We start from the raw sequence: 24,984 nt of genomic DNA on the forward strand, positions 1-24,984 counted from the left end.
TACTTAGTGAGGGCTTTGGGGACCCCCCAAAGGTTGGAAAAGAGACACAAAAGGTGAGCAAGCAGTTTTCAAAGGATGCTTTCAACTGCCCGGCCGGCTACTCCGTGTGTGTGTTTTCTTCTACAAAGTGTTTCCAATTACTGTGGCACTCTCGGTATCTGGATCCATCTCCAGTGAATTCCTCTGCAGCTCCTGCCAGACATATGGGATCAATCAGTGCTTCGGCGCTGGTGCGCTTGCTGCGGGAATGTTGACAGCCTGACAGACGCGGGGTTCTGGTGTCATGGAATCTCCGGGCCTTTGGCTGGATCCCGGGAGGAGAATGAGAGGGGGAGGAGAGAGATAGAGACCGAGATAGAGAACGGAGAGAGGAGAGTGGAGCGGGAAAGGAGGAGACTGGAGGGAGAGGGGGAGAGAAGGAGGGAAGCCCGAGATTTTTCTTGACTGCCCCCTTTCCTTCAAACATTTTATAGGCTTCAGGGAGAGAGAGGAGGAGGAGAAAAGGAAGAAAAAAAGAGGAGAGCGAGAAGGGTAGAGAGCTCGCCGTTCCCTCCCGATCCGTGAGCTGCAGGAGGAGTCTGGATTTTGTCCCCAGTGTCAGATGAAAGGGCGCTAAGGCTCGCGGCCGCCGCCCCGCGCCCCGCTCGGCGCACGCTCCTCTGCGAGCCCGGCCGCCGGGCGCCTCTTCTCGCCGGGGCAGCCGCCTGCGCTCCAGGGCGGCCGCTCCGTCGCCAGTGCAATGTGGCCGCGCCTGGCCTTTTGTTGCTGGGGTCTGGCGCTCGTTTCGGGCTGGGCGACCTTTCAGCAGATGTCCCCGTCGCGCAATTTCAGCTTCCGCCTCTTCCCCGAGGCCGCACCCGGGGTCCCAGGGCGCCTGCCCGCGCCGCCCGCTCCGGGCGAGGAGGCGGCGGAGAGCAAAGTGGAGCGGCTGGGCCAGGCGTTCCGGCGGCGCGTGCGGCGGCTGCGGGAGCTGAGCGAGCGCTTGGAGCTGGTCTTCCTGGTGGACGAGTCGTCCAGCGTGGGCCACGCCAACTTCCTCAGCGAACTCAAGTTCGTCCGTAAGCTGCTGTCCGACTTCCCCGTGGTGTCCACCGCCACGCGCGTGGCCATCGTGACCTTCTCGTCCAAGAACAACGTGGTGCCGCGCGTCGACTACATCTCCTCCAGCCGCGCGCACCAGCACAAGTGCGCGCTGCTCAGCCGCGAGATCCCGGCCATCACCTACCGCGGCGGCGGCACCTACACCAAGGGCGCCTTCCAGCAAGCCGCGGTAAGCGCCCGCCCCTCCCGCCCAGCCTTCGAACCCCGGCCCTTCCCACCCGCCGCTGCCTGCCCATCGCCTGCCCGGGTCCGTCTTGGGTAAGGCGTAACCTGCCCACGCCAGGCGACCCGGTCCCCCAAATCAGAGCCATCACTATCCTTCTATTGTTGTGGGGCCCAATGGAATAATGGGTTTTAAATGCTTAGCAAGATGTCGGGCTCCTTAAATGGTCCCTTTTGGAGGATCCTATTAGGAAGGGACCCTTAGGACGCTACCTACATTCACACTTGCAGGAACAGATTGTATCCAAGGTGGGACAGGTGAGGGTGGTCTGCAAAATGTTTCCAAAGGTAGGAGGTGAAGTGATCTGGATATTTTCCCCAATTATTTTTTTTTACGTTATTTCAATATAAAGTGCGTGTCGTTTTTAATTTTGCTCAAGTACCTTCTAAGTAAAATTTTAGCATCAGAATGAAGTCAGTCTTGCCCGATGGACTTCAACAAAATGTATTTTTTTAATTAGAAAGTAATGCATAGTTGAAGACAACCTGAAACACAGAAATGTCTGATATATTGGCAAGTCAATGTTGGAGGTATGAATGAAACAAAGAGGAAAAAGCACCCTATAGTCCTATCAACCTTAAAAAAGTCACCGTTCATATGTGGTTGTACATTTGCCAGTATGCATATTGATACGTACTTTTTTAGCCAGGTTGGTACTTTGCAATTTGATAGCACGTATTTGCATTTATTTTATATCATGATTAAAATGTTCCACATTAGCTGTATACTATTCCTTTGCAGGCACGTGCCACAGTTTATTTTACCAATCACCTATTGTCGGACACAAATATTTGTAGTCCTTTCGGTTACTTCTGAATTCCTTCTAAATTCCTGACTTCTGAATTAAAATATATGAACATTTTTAACTGCTTGATACATATTGCCCATTCTTCCCTTGGAGAGTTGTGTAAATTTACATTCTCTCTAGCAAAGTATCAAAGCAGTAAGTTTGTTACATGCTTATCAATATATTATTATGTTAAAATATTTTGCTATTTTGATAAGGTTGCTAGAGGTATCATTTTTAAAAATTCAATTTAGTTATTTTTTAGGATGAATATCTGCTACTAAACTACTGTGCATTTATTCGCATTTTTTCCTTTGATTATTACCAGGTCATGATTTTTACCATTTTACCATTGCAAACATGTTTGCTGTTCTTGATGAATTGTCAAAACTCTTTATGTAGTAAAGCCAGTAACCCCATATATATATATATATATGCTGAAAATAATTTTTCCAGTTCATTGTATGGCAATGAACAGTCATTAGAGTTATGATCTTAATTTTCATATACTCAAATCTATCCACCTTTGTTCTTAAGATTCTGTATTTGCTTATTTGTTAGAATGGCTTTCTTATTTCCAAAATTGGAAAGATAGTTTTCCTTTTAACAATTTCCCCCATCTGAAACTCGTTTTGGGCATGGTATGAAAAAGATATTCAAAAAATATATAAATAGTTAATCAGTTGTCCAACCACGATTTGCTTAATAGACATTCATCCTTTTACCACTTAATTGAATGCCTCTTTTACCACATAGTAAATGCATATGGATATTTGGTTCTGACCCATTCATTCTACTGTCTTTCCTATTCCCGTCCTTCTTTCTTCTCTTCATTCACCTTTGTCCATTTCAATGAACTTATATTCTCCCCCACCCTTATTGTGTGTTAGTATTCACTTATCATAACATTCGGCCTTTGGTTTTGGGGGATTGGCTTACTTAATTTAGCATGATCGTCTCCAGTCCATTCATTCACTGGCAAATGCCATCATTTCATTCTTCTTTATGGTTGAGTAATATTACATTGTGTATATGTACCACATTTTCTTTATCTATTCATCTGTTGAAGGGCACCAAGTTTCGTTCCATAACTTGGCTATTGTGAACTGAGCTGCTGTAAACATTGATGTGGCTTCATCACTGAATGTGCTGATTCTAAGTCCTTTGGGTATATACCAAGGAGTGGGATAATTGGATCAAATGGTGATTCCATTCCAAGTTTTCTGATGAATATTTTTTCTTGATATATCAAAATATTATCAATTTTATGTCTTCTGTAACTGGATGTGACCCTCCTCCCCCAAATGAAATCTTGTGTCCACAGGCTGACTTCAAACTCCTGGGCTCAAGAGAGCCTCCTGTCTCAACCTTCCATATAGCTAGGACTATAGGCATGCTCCATTGCACCCAGCACTCTTGATTCTTGTTGAAGTTTCTTTGATTCATTTATTTTTCTCTCTTTTATAATACATTTTATCTTATGGATTATAAATATTTACGTAAGGAAACAAAATAGTCAGGGGGAAAAAATCCTGTAAATGATACTATAATATTTTGGTCATACCTGTCTTGACTTTTTGCGGTTGTCTGGGTAACAGGTGTGTTTTCATACCTGTGCATACATCATGCACAAATAACATCCATCCAGAAAGGGATCAAATTGTGTATTCTCTTGTAGCTTTCTATTCCACCATATTTTAAAGTCTTCTTTGCATAAGAAATATACTTCCACTCTATCATTATTTTTATGGTCACCCAGTTTTCCACTGTAGAACCTGTCATGTCATTATCAAATATTATATATTTAGACTATTACAAACAGCACTGTTTGATTAAATCTTTGCCCATAACTCTAAGCATTTCAGTAATGTAAATTTTTGAAGTGGTGTTCTTATATCAACAAATAAGCACGTTTTTAAGTCCCTTAATATATGTGCCAAGTTACTCTGTAGAAAATGGCACTCCCACACGCAGCAGCTGCCAGTACCCAGAGTGCAGACTGGTTACACAGGCTAGTGTCATTTGAAGCCCCCCTTCCCAAATTTATATGTGAGAAATGAAATTCCATTTTAAATTGCACTTTCCTAGTTTCCCTGTTAGTGGGATTGAACATTTCCCCCCTTATATTATGGTCATATATATAGCTCTTTGCTTTGGCATACCCATGAAATTATTTGGGGATTATTGTCCATTTTTCATTTGGTGCTGATTCTTTTTATAACTGATTTGCAAATACTCTGAATCTTGAGGATAACAAGCCTCAGCTACAATTATGTGGCAAATTTTTTTTCAGCATTTCATCTCCCTTTTAATTTTGTTCAGGATAATGGCATCTATTATTTTTATCAATCTAGTAAATCTGTTTTTCCTCTCATTTGCGTTTTTTTTTTTTTCATTTTTATGAAGTTGCCAAGGTTTTTGCCTTTAAGAGCTGAAATAACCACTGAGAAATGCTCTCTTTCCACGGGAGGAGTTGCAGAGAAGCAGAGCCCCAGTCTGCAGGCTCCTTCCCTCAGCTGGCCTCCATTCTGAGTACCCAGAGGCCCTGATACTTGGCCTTCTTCTTAAGGCACTCATTGCCCACTCGACCAAAGAAGAACCCTGTTGTATTAGGGAAAAATTCGCCATAAGCCAGCTCTTCTGTTTGGTTTGGCCAGGTCTATGCCCGGGTTTCTGAGAATGCTAATCCAAAACAGTGAAATGGGTAATGAGTCAAATACACAGTGGTCGCTTCAGGACCTACTCTGTCTGCAGCTCTCCCCTTCCAAACACTACATCCTGTCGTGGAAAGGGAAACTGCCAAGAAAGGACCGGTGTCTTTCTTGGGTCTGGATCCATTTGTAATCCAACCAGCAGAGCTGTCTCCTAAGTTTGTGTTCACTGAACTTCCTCTTGGCTTTATTTTTCTTTTCTCATTTTGGTTGGGTTGTGAGAAGGTGCAGATGAAGGTCACCTGGACCCAGTCCCCATCTAACCTGGAAACCTACATGTCTTTACTGTAACCTTTCCAAGGCTCTGATGGGCATTCTTAGGTAGAAAATACAGCATTTAGAGAAAACTAATAGAAGATGACTGACATTTAGAAACAGTGTCAGGGAAGGTTTAGGTATGAATTTTTTCATTGAGATCAGACAGGCATGTTTTATTGCCAAGTTAATTTGGAAATAGTAAGCTGTGTAGTTTGGGTTCAGATATGAAATTTATACATTTCATCATGTAAATAGAATCATTCATCAGATCCCCCATGTGTGTGCATAACATTTGGCTTTTATACGAAATTTAAAATCACAGGGATTTTTTTTTTAGGTTACTACTTACTTTCCCCAGAAGAAAATTAGTTTTTCAAACCTTTTCCATTTGAAACTGTGCACACAACTATACACAGATACAATCACAAGCAGACAGACACATACAAATGTACATAGATATATATTTGCTCACACACAATTACCTCTTCCATTTCAGACTCCTTAATCCTCTTAACTAAAATCTTTAGATGTAGAATTTCCTTTACCAATATGAAATCTGCTATTATCTCTCAGAATATAAGATTGACTAAACAAAAAGGATAACAGCTTCATATTTGGCATCAGAATTGTGTAATTTGATGGGCAGCATGTGGTAACTATTACCACAGTTAGCACTGTAGACATCTGTGTGTGTGTGTGTGTGTGTGTGTGTGTGTGTGTGTAGACACCAGCCCCTAGGACTCATCAGAGAGTTCAAGGACTAAAGCAAATTCTGTAGTTAATGCAGAACTTTCCAGAGACCCAATCAACAGCATGGGGGAAAATTTAGCACCTTGAACTTAATTACTTGACAATTTTTTTACGAAACTGATATTTGTCAGTTTTTTCTTTGTGGGGAATAATTGTTTCTAACAACTTTTCTTCTTGTTTTTTTTTTTTTTTTCTACCATGTATTTAGAACTTGCTTTTCCTAACCTATATGTTTTGTACTGGCCCCACTATGAATATCAGGCTGTCTGTATCCTAAGCATTTCACATCAAAGTATAATCAGAACCCCTTGTTCCCATTTTGCTTTGCTAAATATCTATTAAATAAGCATAACATGAAACTTCCTTTGAAAAAAAATCGGCTTTCCTCATTGTTCCAGAGTTACAGAAATATGATCCTCTGATGGGGATGTGCTATCTTGCCAAAATCCCAAGCTTTAGATGGCCAGAAGACTGGGGATAGATAGACAAAGACTTTTCTAGCTTTGATGGAAGGGCATTGTCTATTATATGTCCACACTGGTGCACAGCCACACCTTTACCTGGAGATTAATCTTCTCTCTCATTCTTATGGGATTAAAGTATTTGCTTTCACATTTTATGACAAAACCTGAAGATATGTGATATGTTGCTAGATTAAAACCCCGATGAAGAAAATGAGAACCTTTTTTTATTCTTTTCATACAACAGGCTGCCTGCCTTTAAACATTCTGCAGTTGTCTTTCCAATGACCTGGGTAAGGAATATTGGGTTCTCCTCTCCTGTAGGAAGATGTGGGGGCTCACAGAATTTAGTTGTTCCAAACTCAGAGTATGATTTTGATATCAATAATAGCTCACTGTTGCAGGAGCTAATTTCTTTTTTATTTCCAAATGTACCTCTGAAAACATTTTCTCTTTTGTGCTTCTTTAACTTTTTTTTGGTGGTGGTGGTGCTGGGGATTGAACCCAAGGCCTTGTGCTTGCAAGGCAAGCACTCTACCAACTGAGCTATATGCCCAGCTCCATGTGCTTCTTTAACTTTTAAGTCATTCTCTCACATCACCTTTGGTCTTACATAGGAACCTCTTTTGTAATCCCATCAGAACTCAGAAGCACAAATGGAATGGAATGGAATGGAATGGAATGGATGAACTGTCAGGACAAAAAGTAGACATAGACATCAGGTATATTTCTGAAGCAAAACCTGGTACTGAATTCTGATTTGAAGAGAGTGAACAAATAATTCTCTGATTTAAACTCCAATTTCTACTTGATCTAGCATTTGCATATATTTGTTTACTAGTTCTGTTATTCCCTGCATACAGGACACTGTGGTCTAAAATAAGAATGTATAGCCCCTGCGACTGTTTAAAGACACTGATCATTGCTGGCTGCAGGTATTATAGCATGTTTGACTGAAAGGCATTGACTGAATGCTTAAGCATATTGACGGCAGATCTTGCTGTGTCTTGCTTCCCAGCTGACAGATTCCTACCTGGTGGAAGGGTAGGGAAGTTCTCCATCTGTGATAGAGTGAGTAATACAGGTACACTCAGAGGGGACTGATCTTAACAGTAATCATGAAGAAGAATTATTAAAAGCACTCATTCTTGAATAAACCTTTAGTTTGTAAAGTGATTTAAAATTTACAAAATGCTATCCTATTATGATTTTTATCTCAGTTTTACAATAAAGGCAACAGCGGTAGAGAGGTTAGGTAACTAAACATTAATCATGAAACTAAGTAAATGCCAAAGTCAGTAAGTCTTCCTAGTTGTCACCTAGCTTCCATTTTCCGTGCCTCCACCACCAGATTTTACTGTATTACTTCTGTGTATTGAACTGTCTCCAAAGTTAGGGCAAAGTAAGGGATTCCATTTCCAGGACTGCACAAGTGTCACCTAAGAGGCAAAGTCATTCTCTTAGTCAATCAGATCATCCCATAGGAGCATTTCAACTGACCCCAAAATACAAATATAGTTAGTTTGTTTTATGAGCTTCCTTTTTAACTCAGTGAATTGGCTAGGAGTAAATTTAGCTGAATGTAATTGACAAATTAAAAGTATTCATTGGCTTAAGCCTGATAAACATTTATTTCTCTCCAAAATTGAGACTTGAGTGGAAAATTCGGAGCTAATATGGCAGATCTGTGATGTCTTCATGAACTCCTTTTAGCTCATCTGTCATCTTCAGGTCACCTCATGGTCTAAAGTGGCTATTGAATCTCCTATCTTCGGAAACTCATTCCAGATCCCAAGTGAGAGAAAAAGGTGAAGAGAGTCACACTTTATTTTAAGGGGACTCTCTGGCATTTCAAAAAATACTTCCATCCAGATCTCCCTGGGAGAAACTTGGGCTTGTGCCCTTTGGTTTTGGAACTTTATTGCTGAAAAGGAAGGAGAGGAGAGATGCTGAGCAGGTAACAAGTGGTCTTGGTCATACTGATGTGTTAGAGTGAGTGTGCCAAGGAATTGACTAGAACACTCTATTTCTCCCTCAAATGGTTTTGGCCTCATCAGGATCAAGATGGAAGAGTTGAGCCTTGCTTAAATGAAAATAAACTGAGTCATTGTCCCAGATTCTACTGCTTTTAGTAAAAACTAGAATCCATTTAAATATTGGTAACAGAAACATTAGTTTCCCAGAACCCAAAATCTTCTAAATAATATGGTATTCACTCACATCTAAAAGCTTTTACTGAAAGTGAATTTGCAAATCACATGCTAAAAATAAAATTAATATTTCATTGTTAATTTGCAAGCACAAATGAACAATTCTCAGAAGCATATTGGTTTTTCCGTGGCTTTTCTCCAGTAAGCTGTCAGATTAAGAGACCTCTACATTAAAAGGAGTTTTCTGTTATATATTGTTTCTTCCTTTCCCATAGATTTTTTAAGACTTCTTCATATCTCCCCACGCCATATGAAAACTGGATTTCTGGCAGACAGTTTGCTGTAAGAGAGTAACCCACTCTGGGTTAGAGGCTAATTGTCAAAAAAACAAAAACAAAAACAAAAACACACACACAAAAAAAACACCACGAGAGTTTTTTGTAGTACATGAATGTTATTATAGTACTTCCATTGGAATGAGTGATAGTAGAAAATGAAATCTGCATAATATTAACAGGTGGATTTTCTTACCAACTTTATAAAAGAATTTTTTTTTAGTCAACTTCTTTGCTGCTGTGACTTAAAGACCTGACAAAAACAATTTTATGGGAGGAAAAGTTTATTTAGAGGGCTCTCGGTTTCAGAGGTCTCAGTCCATAGACAGCCAGCTCCATTCCTTGGGGCTCAAGGTGAGGCAGAACATCATGGTGGAAGAGAGTAGTGGAGGGAGGTGACTCATGTGACGATCAGGAAGCAGAGAGAGACTCGCTCGCCAGATACTAAATACATACCCCAAAGCCACGCCCCCGATGCCCATCTTTTCTGGCCATACCCTAACCACCTTCAGTTACCACACAGTTAATCAGTCAGGGGATTGATTCATTGATAGGGTTAAGGATCTCATAACCCAATCATTTCTCATGTATTGTCTCACAAATGAACTTTTGGGGGACACCTCATATCAAAACCATAACAATTTTTAAAAGACATTCTCCTTCTTGCTGTCAGTCTTTTTCACGGTGGTTTGTTTGTATAATGAGTTAACCAACAAAATTTTTTCAAATTTAGGAATGGTTATAACTCAGTGGTAGAAAATTTGCCTAGTATTCAGGAGGAAAAAGAAGATTTTCAAGTTTAGAAATATATATGTTCTAAATATACATACATACATATATATGTGTCTTTCATAGGTATATTATACATTAAAGCTATAAACTTGAAGATAGACTCTAATTACTAGGCATCAAAATAGTGACAGCTACCTTGTTTCATGTCAATAAATGTGATTTGAAATTCAGGAAAGGGTTGTGGATATAGCTCAGTTGGTAGAGTGCTTGCCTTGAATGCACAAGACCCTAGGTTCAATCCCCAGCACCACCAAAAACGAGAGAGAGAGAGGGAAAGAGAGAGAATACCAAATTGGACACTTTTCTACTTTTAAGCTATTGCCAGAGTATATAAAACGTATTTTGAGATATATGAATGCAATGCATTATCTCCCTAATTCCTGTTGAAGCACTTTTAATAACCTCGTTTTTTTTAAAATTCTCATCCTGCAGCACCTGGATATGGGACATACTGGCTGCTAATGCAAACTATGCCTATTTGTTGGTTTAATTTCTAATTCCAAAGATGGTATTTAAAGTGTGTGTGTGTGTGTGTGTGGTTATAATACATGCACTTCTAATTTTGTCAGCTATAAACTCAAATTTTCACTACTTTCTCCTGTAAGCCTTGGTGTGTCTGTATTTGTCCTTACTTCTTTACATTTATCAGAGTAAATGTCCTGTCCCTCAGCAAGCTAGACCTTTTCACTCCTTTTGTGCCTGAAGATCTTCATATTAATGAGCTTCCTTTCTCCAAACCTGAAATATTCACAATTTGCCTATAGATTTAGAGAATTGGAAGCATGTTTCCAGAGCCACATGGTAAATTGTCAGTATGTTGTAGTATGAGTGTAAATCTTAAAATGAAGTATTTATCAATCAAAGAATTTCTCATAAGAGCACAAGCCAAGATGCAAAGATCCCTGTATAAAAGAATGTTCATCTCATTATTACTTGGAATAGGACTTTTTAAAAAAAAAAAAAAAAAACAACATGACTGTGTTTTATTTATTTTTTTTGCAGTACTGGGGATCGAACCCAGGGCCCTGTGCTTGTGAGGCAAGCACTTTACCAACTGAGCTATCTCCCCAGCCCTATGGCTGTGTTTTAGAAGTGAATTACACCTTTCTTCACCTGACCTGAGTTCTAAGTCAATTAAGTTATATAATAACAACAGAAAAGATACAAAAATTAAACAAACACGCCCCCATTTCCACATCCAGATGGTGACTTAGGTGCACAGTTTCCTATTGGTGAAACTCAGAAAAGTCAGGCCAACTTGTCACTCTAGGAACAGGTAGTGCTGGGCACTGGAATGCCACCTATGTGGGGACCCACTACTCTAAAACTTCACCTCTTTCTGGGCAACCAAAGAACGAAAAAGCTGAGAGCCCTTCCCCACACCCCCCGCAAGGGAGGAATGGGGAGTATAGAGATGTGGGGGTGTAGGGGTACACTGGAAGGGTAACTGATAGGTGACACTCCACACAGAGGCTAGAGACCATCAACACCAAGTTCAAACAACTCAAGAGTGCTTAATGAAATAATGCCAGCCACACTGACGTGTGTGGTAGTCAATCAAATCGCATTCTAAAGACTAGTAGCATAGTAAATTGAACCAATGTCATATTAAATGAGGGGAAACTGTGTGTTTACCATCAGTATATGAAACTTTGTATCACATAAGTTCAATTTCATGAAATACAGGCACTCAAAAAAATGGGCAGAAAACTTCCAAAAAAAAAAAAAAAGAGTAATCATCTATAGGTAGTATACTTGCCAATGTAAATATGTTCATTTCTCCTACATTTGAAAAATTAGCTATAATGGACATGCATACCTTATTAGGAAATGAAATATCATTGTCTTTCCTGGGCATAGGTGATTGAAGGGTGACATACCTTTGGGGCATCAGGAGGCTCATAGGAGTGATGATTGGTCTCAAGTATAAAAATCCTCATAACTCTCAACTTTACCTTAAATATTCATGAGAATTTTGCCTTCTGTGCCAGAATACAACTCTGCTTTTAAAAAAATGAAATGATGTTTTAGCTTGTTATCTAAAAAGAAATGAAACAACTTCAATCTTTCTGTCAAATGCCATGTTCTATGGCAGTGAGTCTATCAGGGTTGGAAGATTGTGCTGGTTTGGAGGATACCACCCTTGGGACCCCATTGCTTGCTCCAATTCTTCTCTTCTCCCTCCTAGTTCACTGTAGATCTTGAGAATTCAGACTCACACACAAATCTGCAAATGGGTGACAGTAGTTTTCCTACTGCTTGGCAAGCTCTCTGAGGAGAGGAGCCCAATAGCCAAGATGGAACACAGCAGGTGTTGAGGCTACAGATGGAGGAAACAACGGACTCCATCCCCTTGCTGAGAGGCCAGGAGGTGGTGGCCCTTCTTGGTTTGTCACACATGGTCAGGGGCAGTGACCCATTGCTATGTCAGTCTCTTATTCTCACTGTTAATACTCATCAAAGACCATTTGCAGGGAAGAAAGATGTCTTCTACTACCTAATTTTTTTTCTTATATAAATAAAATAGTGTCCTCTAAGGATTCATTTTCAACAGTCAATTCTCCTTCTCTAGCTCCCAAGCTCTGTTTTTATGGTGAGTTTTGTCCTACTCAGTAGAAGTCGGTGTATCCACTTGCTGTGGGCAGTGGTGAGGGTCCAGGTACACTCCAGTGGGTTTTTGATGGTGTATTTTGATACGTCTCTTTCAACATAGTCCCTCATTTTTATCTACACTGGTTTAGCTACATCTGTAGACTATAGCTCCATCAATTTTAGTCTGGTTCTATAGGCTTTATCTTTCCAAGTGAATCTGAAATGGACTTTGAAAGAAATTAAGCAAATTTTATTTGCTTATTTGTGTTTCTCACAGTATTTATTTCTAGCCAAGACTTCTCTCTTCTTAGTCACATTTTCTTTCAAATTACGCATACTTGGCTTTTAAATGTTGCTCCAAGAGCAATGATTTTAGGAAGTTATTGTTGGAATTTTCTGACAATAATGATACCAAAATTTAGCCTATTTATAAAGATAATTTGTAATTTGTAATTTTATTAATTTGTAATTAATAAAAATCAATATTTTAAGTCAACATCCACAAAGGATGTTACGTGGGCTCTGTCGTCGCAGATTTCGCACCAGGGCCCGCAACTCACTCTGAAGAGCTCTGAGTATTCCACATTTTAAGGAGAGCCACCAACAGTTCAGAAGGATAGATTCCCTCAGAGTTCATGAACACTTGGCAGATCCAGTCCTACAAAACCAGTCACACCCTTCCCTCCTGCCCAGCACCTCACTCTGGTTTATACCAGCAGAGGCCTGAGGAGCAAGAGAGAAACAGAGCAAGATGGGGATCTTGGGCTTCTGAAAGCCACATCTCTCCTGGCCCTCAAGAAGTGCTTTCCCCTTCTGCCAACTGAGAAAAGGGAGACCTACACTCCACATACTCAGTGGAAATTTACTTGGGCTGCAGCCTTGATTTGCCCCTGTACCTATTTCCTGGAAAAGTAACTTAGAGACAGCAGATGTCTGTTAGAATTTTGCCAGAAGCATAGCCTGAGAAGGGGATCTGGGTGTAAGAAGTAGCTTATTTGGAAAGTGATCTGATAGTTGATTGGGAAAGGAAGGGTGTCAATGACAACATGAAGAGGTAGTCACTGCCTAAGTCCACTGGGGAACACTGGGAGCCAGCGGAGAATCCAAGCCCTAGAAGCTTCACAACTTAAAAGTGAGGGATCTCACATCAGTCAGTGGAGGGTCACTCTCTGCAGGGCATGAATTCTCTGTCACTCCCTCATTCCCTGAAAGTAGGCAGAGGGATCTCCAGGGACCCAGGCGCCCTCAAGCAAAGAGATGCAGATGTTGGCATGAGAAGTCTGGGTTATAGGTTAGGCATCAAAGGGCTCTCGCCCTTGCAGGTAAGAAGCGAGACAGAACAAAAATGGCACTATCGAGCCTGGGCAAAGCAAGGTGTGTGGCTTCCCCATGGGTGAAGAACCATGGGAAGTAGCTCTACTTGAATCACTTAACTGCCCACTAAGCAAGAAAACCCCAGCAGGAAAAGTTACTGAGTATTTGTACCACCGGAAGTGGGAGCTGAGACAGAATGGAGAGTTCTCCAGAGGACTCGCCCGTGGGCCAGGTTTGTCAATCCACAAACACAGAATACGCTCACCACTTTTTCTTTATTTCCTATCACTTTTTTCTTCTTCAGAATTTCCTGTTTCTCCTGTTGTTTCAAGTGCAAAGATCTAACATCAGAATTTAGTAGATAAAGGTGGCTAAAATCCTAGCAGTGGAGTGCTTCTCAGGAAATTTGCAGTTTTCCATATTCACCTGACTGACATTTTCCCAAAACATGGCAGAAATACTGTAGGACAATACCTCATTAGATGAAGAAAATTATAAGGATATCTGGTACATATTACATGCCTCTTTCATAGCACTTATTGTCCCTCTGGTAGTTGAGGACAGAGATCACGTCTTATTTGACTTTATATCTCCTACAGTACCTAGAAAATGATATTCATTGTAACCTTAGAGTTCTTGGAAAGACATATCTTTAATTTTAGTATACCAAGGATAGTATTGTACTGCTCTGATTTCTGTTACAAATAGCTAAAACAATGTAGTCATAGCTTCTCAATGGAATGACTGGATGCTTGATTTTTTTAAACAACAGGAGAATTTTAGCAAATTCGCGTATCAGATCACATTCCCACACCTGTCTGAGATTGTGGAGAATCTCAGACAGGTGTGAATCTGTACGTTTTCCCTCTAAATCTGGTCCAGGAAGCAAACTCTCCAGCTCCTCTGGAGAGAAGTCTACCTGATGAATCAGAGGGAATCTGTGGTTCTGAGTTTTTGGCCCTGTATCCCCTCTCCACTCACCATCATTTACCCACTCTTAGAATCCTCATAATACACAGGTCAGGGAGCTATTTTTCCACCTCTCTATCCAGGGCATCACCAAATCATTGTTGGCTCAGGCAGAGTTATATAGTTATTGGTCTTAGAGTCACAATTTTCCCCATCCCCCAGTACTACCTTGTCAGGCTTCACAAGCATGATTCTTGGTTTTCATGCACAGGCCTGAATGAAATGTTGGTTGCATTGTGTATCTACTTGCATTGGTGTATCTACTTGATAGGCATATTCTAGCAAAAGACTAATAGTTCCTTTGTGAATCATGGGAAATGGTGACATGATTACCATTTGCAGGACTCCACTCTTAAGCACTTTCCCTGTATGAATTCACTAAAGACTCACAAAGGCAAAGACCTCCTCTGTTAGGTTATTATTATTATTATCCCCAAAGTACATATGACATAAAAAATGGAAGTAAATCACACCAAAATCTCACTTCTGATAAGCTGAATAACCAGAATGCAAATCCAAGCAGTTGGAGCCAGAATCTAAATTCTTAACCACTGAACTATCAATATACCATGTTGTTTGATCTAACAGATGCAGGATACACAGATGCATACAGTACAGAAATGTTCATTGCAAAGTCTTGAGAGTGAGAGAGCAGCCGTTGAGAGGGACTTGGCTATGTGTGTGACAGAAGGCAGACTGAAGCAGACAGAGGACTGGGAGGAGGGAGTATTTGGGAACTGTATTTTGATAGGATACTCTCGATGGGTGCCTGATAATATCAGGTGATCACCTCCCCCTTTCATTCCAGGGAACTGCTTCTCTGGTGTCAATTCCATGGTATAGCTGCACCAGCTTGGTGCAACTTGACAGTTGCCCCTCCTGTTATTGCGGAGACCAAGCCATGGAGTCAGTAGGAGAGCAAAACTACTAATTGCAGATGTCTTCCCTTCTTCCCCCTTTATCTAACTCTCTGAATTCTAGGGTTTATCTAATCCAAGCTTAGCACTAACTTGTTCCCTTTATTAAAATGAAAATATGACTCAAGACAAAACGTCAATAATTTTAGTCCTAGGTGCCTTAAGGCTCACTCTCAATCACACTGCCTAAACTTGAGTTTATAAATGTATATGCCAAATCTCAGTTCAAAACTTGGTCTTCCAACTAAGTTCAATTTATCCTAATCTGGGATACCCAATATTTCTATACATTATAATCTTTCTTTTTTTTTTTTTAATATGTCATTCTATTTCACATACAAACAAAAAAAAATTCCTTTCAAGTATTTTAGTAATTTCTTCAGGTTAAAAAAAAACTTGCTTTAAAAATCAACTCTATGATCATCAATGTTTAGAAAACTATTCAAGTACTGTAGGTAATGAACCAGATACATATTCAATGCATACTTAAGGAGAACTGTCAGAAAAAAGCAAGCATGTAACTATTTATACAAATTGTTTGATCCACCAGACTAGACAATACTTGAAATAATTTTTAAAGTCAACACCTTTGAATGATGATATATGTATCTTGGAGATGGGACCCAATTCTAAACATGAAATTCATGTACATTTTATATATACCTCCTATACATAACCTGATGGTGATTTTATATAACATTAAATAATTTTGTTCGTGAAATGAGGTTTTATTGTATGGTGTTTTCCCCTCCTGACATCAGGTTGATGCTCAAAAAGTTTCAGTTTTGTGGCATTTGGATTTTGTATTCTTGAATTAGGGATACTCAAACTGGAATAAATCTTGTAATTTGTGAATAAAACTGAGCCCTAAATCATGTAGTGTTTAACTTTGGTTTTTTTAAAGATAGAAACAGAATCCTTCACTCCACAGTGATTGATATGATTATTCATACAAACAAATACTGAAAAACAAATTTTTCAAATATCATTTGAAATGTTAATGTCACAAAATAAATGCACTTTTGATAAATTTAAGATTACCAGAACAAATAAAATACACAGCAAGTTCATGAACTTAAAATCTCTCTTCAACTCTCATCCCCTTTAATCCTCCATGTGTCAGTAGATTTGGTTTGAAAATTATTTGACTTTTTAAAACTGTTCCAGAGTTGGGTTGTTGCTGAAGCCTGAGTATTTTCAAAATAATGGTTAGATTTTCTGTGTCTTTCATATACTTGAGGCTCCTTCTAAGTTATTATGGTTATTCATGGTTATTAAAATAACTTATAGTAATGCATCATTTCTTTTCTAATAATTTTGAGTCATAAATATCATATTTCTGCTTTCTCAGAAATATTTTACACTTTTTTTCCCAGTCTCTACACCTTATTCCTGGTATTTGGTTCTCTTTAGGGAGGGCAAATTGATCTAATGAATTTCAGATTTCACTGGAGAGATTTAAAGATGGCAGTAAATTTTTCTTCTCTTTGTAGATCTCGTCTTTTGTAGTTCATGTCAATCAACAATTATTTTCACTGAGGACGGCACCTATCTTCCTCCTGTCACTTGCCAATCCTTGGAGCTTGACCCTCTCTGTTTAGATTGAAAGTCCCAATCCAGAGGTTGAGACAGATCCTCTATAGTCTTCCTCTAGCACTTTTGATTAGGATACACAGAGCTTTGAGAGAGTAGGTTTTTGTTTTGTTTTAGGGTTTGTTTTTTTTTGACCAGTAGTTAGAATATGCAGATTTAGAACTGTGCATAGAGAACCATAGAAATCCTACCAGTGTATGGGGAGTGAATAAAGATATGCAAAAAGAAGCTAGAGGACGTACTATGTGACTCCAGAAGAAAACAGATGGAAGGTTGGAGGGAGTATCCACCATGTTCCTTCCAACTTCTTTTTCCTGGTTCCAGTCTCTCCTGGGACCTATCCCTTCTTCCTCATCTTGAGTCGGGAGAGATATTCCTATGCATCCAGGAAATCTCCCACTTCATTTAAGCCAATTTAGCGGGTATTCAACCCTTAGAGACAGCCATTTGTGGTTTAGGTATGTAAATTTTTATCTTAAAACAACAAATACCTTTGATTCATGGATAACCATTAAAGTCTTTACTAATCTCCATTTGCAAGTATCTAAAAATAATCTGTGCTTCTTTTTCTTATATGAAAATAATATCAATAGTTTAAGGTAAAATTGTTTCTTACCCTTTTATATATGTGTGAATACATATATAATTATATGTGATATATAAACAAGTCATGCTCTATAATTTTTAAGTTGCAAATTGAAGAAGTTCCCATTTAAGAAAAGTCTTCTATTTTTTAAGTATTTGTTATCACATAGACATATTTTAAATCTATTAATAACTTATTACTGTAAAATTTTGTAGTTAAAATAGTTATTCTTATACATAAATCTTTCTTAACACCTTTCTATTTCTTTCCATTTGATTCTCCTTTAGCTGAAATATGATTAGCTTTTTTATTTAACTTAGATGAGCTTCTCGCCTTATCATATTGATAGTATTCCCTCATTGAAGTGGTGGGACTTCCTGTCTTGTTCTTGAATTTTATGTAGAGGCTTCAAGCATGATTTTGGCCATTGGTTTATGATAGTGCTATTTTACATTAAGTAATACTTCTCTACTCTGCCTAATTTATTTGCAAAATCCTAAACAGATGTCCAAATACTAAACGATATTTGTACAATTTGGGATTATCTTATTTACTTTCTCCTTTAACTTCTTGATGTGAGGCACATGAACTAACCATATCTTTGACTCTGGTGGCTAAATGTTAGTTGGTCATATTGTATAGGCTTTAACATGTCAACTGAAATTATTTTATAATGTATTTATAACGATATTAATAATAGAGTTTAATTTGATTTTTTTTTTTCTTTTGCAGTGCTGGGGATTGAACCCAGGGTCTTGTGCTTGCAAGGTAGTCACTCTACCAACTGAGCTATATCCCCAGCCCTTAATTTGATTTTTGCCTGGTAGCAAATTAGCAGTTTGTTTTTTTAAAAGTGATATGTCATTTGGCATCATAGTCTCATTTGGATTCTGATGACTTTGCTTTTGCTATCCAGATTTTCTTGATTCCCCATGGGTGTAGAGAATGGATGGTGAAAGTTGGCATGAATGGAAATATGTTTGGTCTTTGCATGTTGCTCTATTGTTTTTTACAGTCTGGATTCAGTCTGCTACTCATCAACTCCTGTGCACACCATTTTCCAACTTGATGTACTGTCCCTATGGGTGCATTTCAAAATTATCTGTGCCCATGTTTAATAACTAAAGCATGTATGTGGGTGGAAGAACTCTGTAACCATAAATCTGAAACTACATTCCTCTTTGACCCTCTGGTTCTCTGATTTGGCTAGACCGTCATAAATAGCCTAAATGTTACTCAAGCCAACATTTTTTCCCCTTTAGAATTTCAGTCCATGAAGCCTGAGTAAATACTTAAAATAAATGAGACATACTAAACATGATTCATTTGAAATTACAAGATAAACAGGAAAGCTCAGTAACTGCAGAGCACATTTTCTACCTATACTTTTGACATTGTTTTATTTCTGTTTGTTTGGTTTCAGTTAATGTTTCTTTTGTATCATCCAATAGTGCAATTAGAAATCCCTAGCATAGCACCTGGCCTATAATAGTGATTCAATATGTATTTGATGAAATAATTTGTATGTGATATTTATGAGTTTTCATTTCATGGTTGCAGAACAGAATTTCCTTTAACCACAATTTTTAGCCCAGGAATTTATGTTTTTATTCTATATGTTGTACATTTAGTTTAGCTAATGAAATGATGACATTTGTTTATTCATTCATTCACTGGTTTCATAGTTATTTTTATCATCAAGAGAGTAAGGGTTAAGATCCTATCCTGCCAGAGAGTACTTTGCAAACAAGCTTGGGATGTAGTCAGACACATAGCCGTAACTATAATTATGAGGGGTTTGGTGAAATGGAACATAAGTGGTAGTAATGAGGAAGGTTTATTTTATGCACATCAGAAGGATTTAGGAAAGTTTCAAAAAGGATATGAACTTTTATCTAAATTCCGAAAAACTACTAACTAAAAGTTAGAGGCAGACATATTGGAAGATTCCTTACCTACTTAGAAAATCTGCTTTCATTTTTTTTTAAACAGTTGAGCATGCCTTCCATTGTTGTTTTAAGATAGATAATTTATCATATTATTCCTAATTTTTCTTTATGAAAATACTAACACTTTGGATTATTATCTTTTTTACATTAGGACAATAAATGTGTTGTAAAGTTAAAGACTTACTCATTTTAATCCAGTTTTGCATTTGAGAATTAAGCTTTATCATATAAAAGGGAAAGATACTTTGAGTATTTTTTTTAATTCAGTTTGATGATATTTATTTGGAATTCTATTTGTCAGTGAGGTTGCTAAGCAACTTTCTACACTAAAATTTATGCTAAACTTTATGGATTTGCATTTCTGTTGTTTTATCTCCTATGAACAATGTGGATTTCCAAGTCTTTCATTATATTTTGAGTTTCCCTGCATTATTTTCTTATCAAATCATTCTCCTCACATACATCTCTCTTTGCATCTTAGCCTATTCTCTTTCTATGGATTTCAGTTCTTGTTTCCATAGAGTCTTTGAATTTCTTAATTCTAGTGATACATAATTTCATTATGCTTATTTTCTTCTTATTTTAGTATTAAATGATGTCCTCTTCTAAATCTTCAAATTGATTTTGCATTTATCAGATTTACAGAATATTTTCATAGGCTTGCTCTAGCCTTTTTATGTTTTTTTTTTTTAATCCAGGGATGAGGCTGCTGCAATCTTGAACTACATTATCCAGTATCATAGCCACTAGCCACATTTATCTACTTAAATCTAAATTAATTAGAATGATTAAATAAAATTATTGATTTAGTTCTTCATTTACAATAGCCTCATTGCAAAGTCTACATAGTCACATGTTGCAAATGACTACTGTGTTGAACTGAGCAGATAACCTGTCAATCATCACAGAAAGTTCTGTTGGACAGTGTTGACCTGAGCCCTCTCTTTTAAACAAACACAGCATGTGGCTTATTTTTAACTCCTTTTGCTGAGCACTTGGGTAGGCTATCAGTTTATTTTAATAATTATAATAGATAGCAAATTTTACACTCATGGGTTCCAACACTTATTTTACCCACTTTTTATCATTTGCTGCAAACTGACTGACTATACTTCTTCATTCATGGATGAAGAAAAATAGAAGGAAAAGAAAAACCTTCCATTCTGACTTCTTTGAATATTTCCATTTGATTAAAAAAATAGAATATAAGATAAAGTATAAGAATTCACTCTGAAAAGCAAAACTAATTCTAGAAAGCATTTGTTACATGCATTTAACATGAATAAATAATACACTGAACTGGAAATAAGGGGATAAACAACAAAGTGAAATGAAAACAAAACTGGCCGAAAACTGAAATGAATAAAGAAAGACCTAAACAAGATAGAGAAATATTATAATAACAGGAAAAATAAAGTTCAATACCAAGAGTAATTCTTAACAAGAAGTAGAAGGGAAGAAGATACCTCCCCATGAAACCAACACAGATACAGAAGAAAAGCTTGAGACATTCCTACCAGATCCAGAAGGAAATAGGATGTTGTAAAAATGAAAAAAAAAAAAAAAAAAAAGAAGAAAAGAAAAAAGACTAGAGTTTGAAATCCAGGAAATGATGAACTAGCAGAATAACTTCTTTTTCCATAAAAAAATATAAAACCATGACTCTCTTGAACTGAAAAATATCAGGGTATTCAAATTAAAATATTTAACTTGTGGGCTAGGGATATAGCTCAATTGGTAGAATGCTTGCCTTGCAAGCACAAGGCCCTGGTTCAATCCCCAGCACCGCAAAAAAAAAAAAAAAAAAAATTAACTCATAACAGATGAAGATTAGTGAAATTTTAGAATGTGAAAGGTGAGGAAAGTATTCTAAGTAAGTTCTGATACCTTGCTTGTGCTTAACATTCCCTAACAATGAAAAAAAATGTGAAAAATAAGTTGAAACAATTTACCACTTTTCTGTTCCTTGATGGAGAGTAGCTCTAATGGAGTCGCAGTGGATATTAGTTCAGTATCACACTCTGTGAAGGAGAGCTAGCTACCTTCTCTAGTTAGTATTCCTCCTCAAGGCTGGTCACAATGGGCAGTTGCAGCTAAGGCCATGTGGTAGTTGATATCCTGTCTGTATGTAGTTTAATTATTGGAGCCCAAGAGCAAATACTGTTCCCCTTCCAGATTTGTTGCAACCTCTGACTTTCTTTTAAGACCATTTTCAAAACAGCTCTCTTGTGGCCTGACTCGGGGTGGGGGTGGAGGTACAGTCTTGTGTAATGGTGATGGATCTCTGGTTGTTAGAACGGCTCTTACACAATCCTGCATTTTTATCATTCTAATGACTTTTGCTGGACTCAGGAAGCTTACTCCCCTGCCAGATATTTATACAAGCTCATCAGGGGCTTGATACAATACAGATGGTGATAACCTTTTGCCATGCAAAGTCCATGTTGAATTTTTCTTTGCCAGCAAAGCATTTTTGCCTCATTCACTATTCTGGACCAAAAATTTCTGTTTCTGAAATGCCTCAGCAAGGGTAGCAGATGATGTAAACGATTTCAGGAACATTGGAAAGAGAAGTGCCAAGCTTCTACCACGTTCCACAGACATGACCACAGAGCCATTTACTTCTTAAGTCTTGGTATGAAGAATGTTTTCACTGAATTATGTTTTTATTCAAGCATGATGAAGCACAAAGTTGGGGGGACTGTAAATTATTTTCAGTAAATCATCCATCCGTCCTCTATCTTTAAAGTACATTCCAAACCCAGATCTTGTGTAATTCTTTGCTGGGACTACTAGTCCTGCCGTTCTTCTTGCTATTTTAAGCTTAATATATCTGTCTTGCCAACAGATCTAATGGTTCCTGTAAATACCGACCAGTTCTCTGCAAGAAGGGAAGGAAAATAGAATGCCAGCTTAGAGTGTTCTGTGTACAATGCATAGTATAGGAAGAGCTCTCTGCTTAATCCTAACTTGGATGTTAAGGAATGTTATTGGCATGAACTAAGATTGATATTCCAAGAGGGCATTTGTTTCAGAAGGACAGTAAAGGCACAAAAAGAAAACTTTACCTTTCTTGTATACAACTATATGAGATATCACACAGGGCTCACACACAGTGAATATTCCTACTATTAACTGCAGACCAATTCACTCAACTAACTCTCTCCAGTGTCCAAGAGTTTATGCACTCCATTTGTTCATTAATTCATTCATTGAATAAATATTTATGAGCACATACTCTGTGCCAGATATTGTCAAGAATACCATACTGAAAACCAGGCATGATTGCACTTGCCTGTAACCCCAGCTACTCAGAAGGGTGAGGCAGGAGGATTGCAAGATCAAGGTCAGCCTCAGCAACTTAGTGAGACCCTGTCTCAAAATGAAATTTAAGGAAAAAGAGCTGAGGATGTAGCTCAGTAGTGGAGTGCTCACCTAGCATGCACAAGAACCTGGGTCTCATTCTCAGTATTGCTAAAAGAAAAATAATACTATGTTGCAAAGAAATTTACCTTTTCTCGTTCTTTTCCTTTCCATTATTATTCTCACTTTTTAAGTGTTTTGATGATAGTTCACTCCCATAACCTTGTAGAAGAAACATAATTCACAGTAAGCACAGGTGGGATATAGAATGTCAAAGGAGGTGAGATTATGATTCCAGAGTGGAGCAACCAGAAAGAAAGAGAATCCACTTCAGAGTATTAAAATTGGCCCTTGGAATATGGAAAAGGATTCTTTTAAATACAAATTAAATAACGTCTTACTTTATATCATCCATAACAGATCATTGGACTTTTCCCCAGAGATGGTTCTGAATGAAGAATAATAAATATGTGTATGAGCATTTGTGTATTTCAGTTCATTCTGATTATTGTTTATATTGTAGGACTTACCCCTCTGGAATGTATACTAACTAAAAATGTAAACACATACTTATATATGCTTGTGTACAAACACTCAGAAATGTATATATACATATATATTATACTGATATATTAAGTTCATTCAAATTACTATTTTTGTTGATACTCAAATTGCCCTTTGCCCAGAGGTGTCTCTTCTGGCTGGTTCTTTGGCTAACCCTGGAAAAGTCTTTTAATTGCTTTCTGTCATGAAAGGTTGTCTGTGCTTATTTTGTACATTTCTCACCTGGACCTGAAATCAACCATTTCTTCAAGAATTCCTGGCTCCTTCTGGTGGGAGTGACGTTTGGGGACCGCCAACAGGGCTTTCAAGATGCTTCTTTCTGCTGAGGCTGGTCCTTTACTCCTGTTTTGTGTATATATGTGCCAAAGTGTCTTTGGAATAGATTCCTAGAAGGGGATTATTGGGTCAAATGACAAGATAGGAAAATTTTAATGAAGAATTTTATGAGATAATTCTCAGGTTCCTTTGGAAAAGAAACATTTTAAGGTAAACCACAAACATTTCAAAAGAGAAAAAGAAAGATGATGGCTTTTCTTTACCAGATATGAAAAAAAAAAAAAAATACTCTAAGCTATAGCACCTGAAACCATGTGATATCGGCTAAGAACAGACAAGTAGATCAGTAAAACAGAATGGAGAGACTATAACCAGGGAAATAATGAATGAATCAGTAAATTATTTTGGGAAAGTTGCTTATCTGGCTGAATAAAAAAAAAGGCAGTCTAAACCTCACACCAAAGACAGAAAACTATGTGAATTTAAGAAATTTAAAAATTAAAATATTCATGTAATATGCAAGTGAATATCAGTAGATGGGGAGTCATTTCTAAAGCAAAATACAGGAGGCAAGGATAATTCCAAGGTTTTTACCCAAGCAGCTGGAAAAACTGCTGTTCTATGAGTTTCTCTTTATTGACAGGTATTTATTGACTGTTTTCTGTTTGCTAAGCAGTGCTCTAGACTCTGGATATTGAGAAATTTTTTAAAAAATGGATAAAAATACCTGCCTTCAAGGAAGTCACATTTGGGGAGAAGCCTAGGCCTTTGTTTGAAGCTGTTATACCCTTGAAATTCTGGGCCTGCCACTTCTGAATGTGTTTTTTTTTTTTTTTTTTCTTTTGGTGCTGGGGATTGAACCCAGGACCTTGTGCTTACAAGGCAAACACTCCACCGACTGAGCTATCTCCCCAGCCCCCACTTCTGAATATCTTTGAGCTTCTTTAACAAAAAGGAGTTAGATGAAGCGACCTCTTCTCTCCCACCTCTGAACTTCATCTCTATCCCTTGCCTCTCTCTCTCTGAATATGTGGGATGGCAGTGTTCCAAAAGATGTTCTCCACCTTCCTCCCAAGGTCTCACCAGGTTCAATCAGGAAGAGACGCTGCGTGCAAAAGATAAAATATGTCACCATCTGCTGATGAACAATTTAAAAAAAAAAAACAACTTCTCTATTTTCCTCATGTTATACCTTGAAACTCTAGTACACCTTATGACAAAAACTCTATCTAGATGTTTCCAAGAAGACTCAAAAACCAAGTTTCTCAAACACATTTAAAAACTGAGTCATGT

At 38.1% G+C, this 24,984-nt stretch overlaps 1 protein-coding gene across 1 annotated transcript in view; it reads left to right on the plus strand.

The window, feature by feature from the left end:
* The first annotated feature begins 338 nt into the window (after positions 1-338).
* Positions 339-24,984, plus strand: part of Svep1 (sushi, von Willebrand factor type A, EGF and pentraxin domain containing 1) — a 200,233-nt gene continuing 175,587 nt past the window's right edge. Inside the window, exon 1 of the mRNA XM_047525742.1 lies at positions 339-1,270. Within this exon, the coding sequence (XP_047381698.1) occupies positions 740-1,270 (531 nt within the window). The 5' untranslated portion in view covers positions 339-739. The remainder of the gene's footprint in view (positions 1,271-24,984) is intronic.

The sequence above is a fragment of the Sciurus carolinensis genome, chromosome 14 (assembly GCF_902686445.1).
Source record: "Sciurus carolinensis chromosome 14, mSciCar1.2, whole genome shotgun sequence".
In the NCBI taxonomy this organism is placed as follows: domain Eukaryota; kingdom Metazoa; phylum Chordata; class Mammalia; order Rodentia; family Sciuridae; genus Sciurus; species Sciurus carolinensis.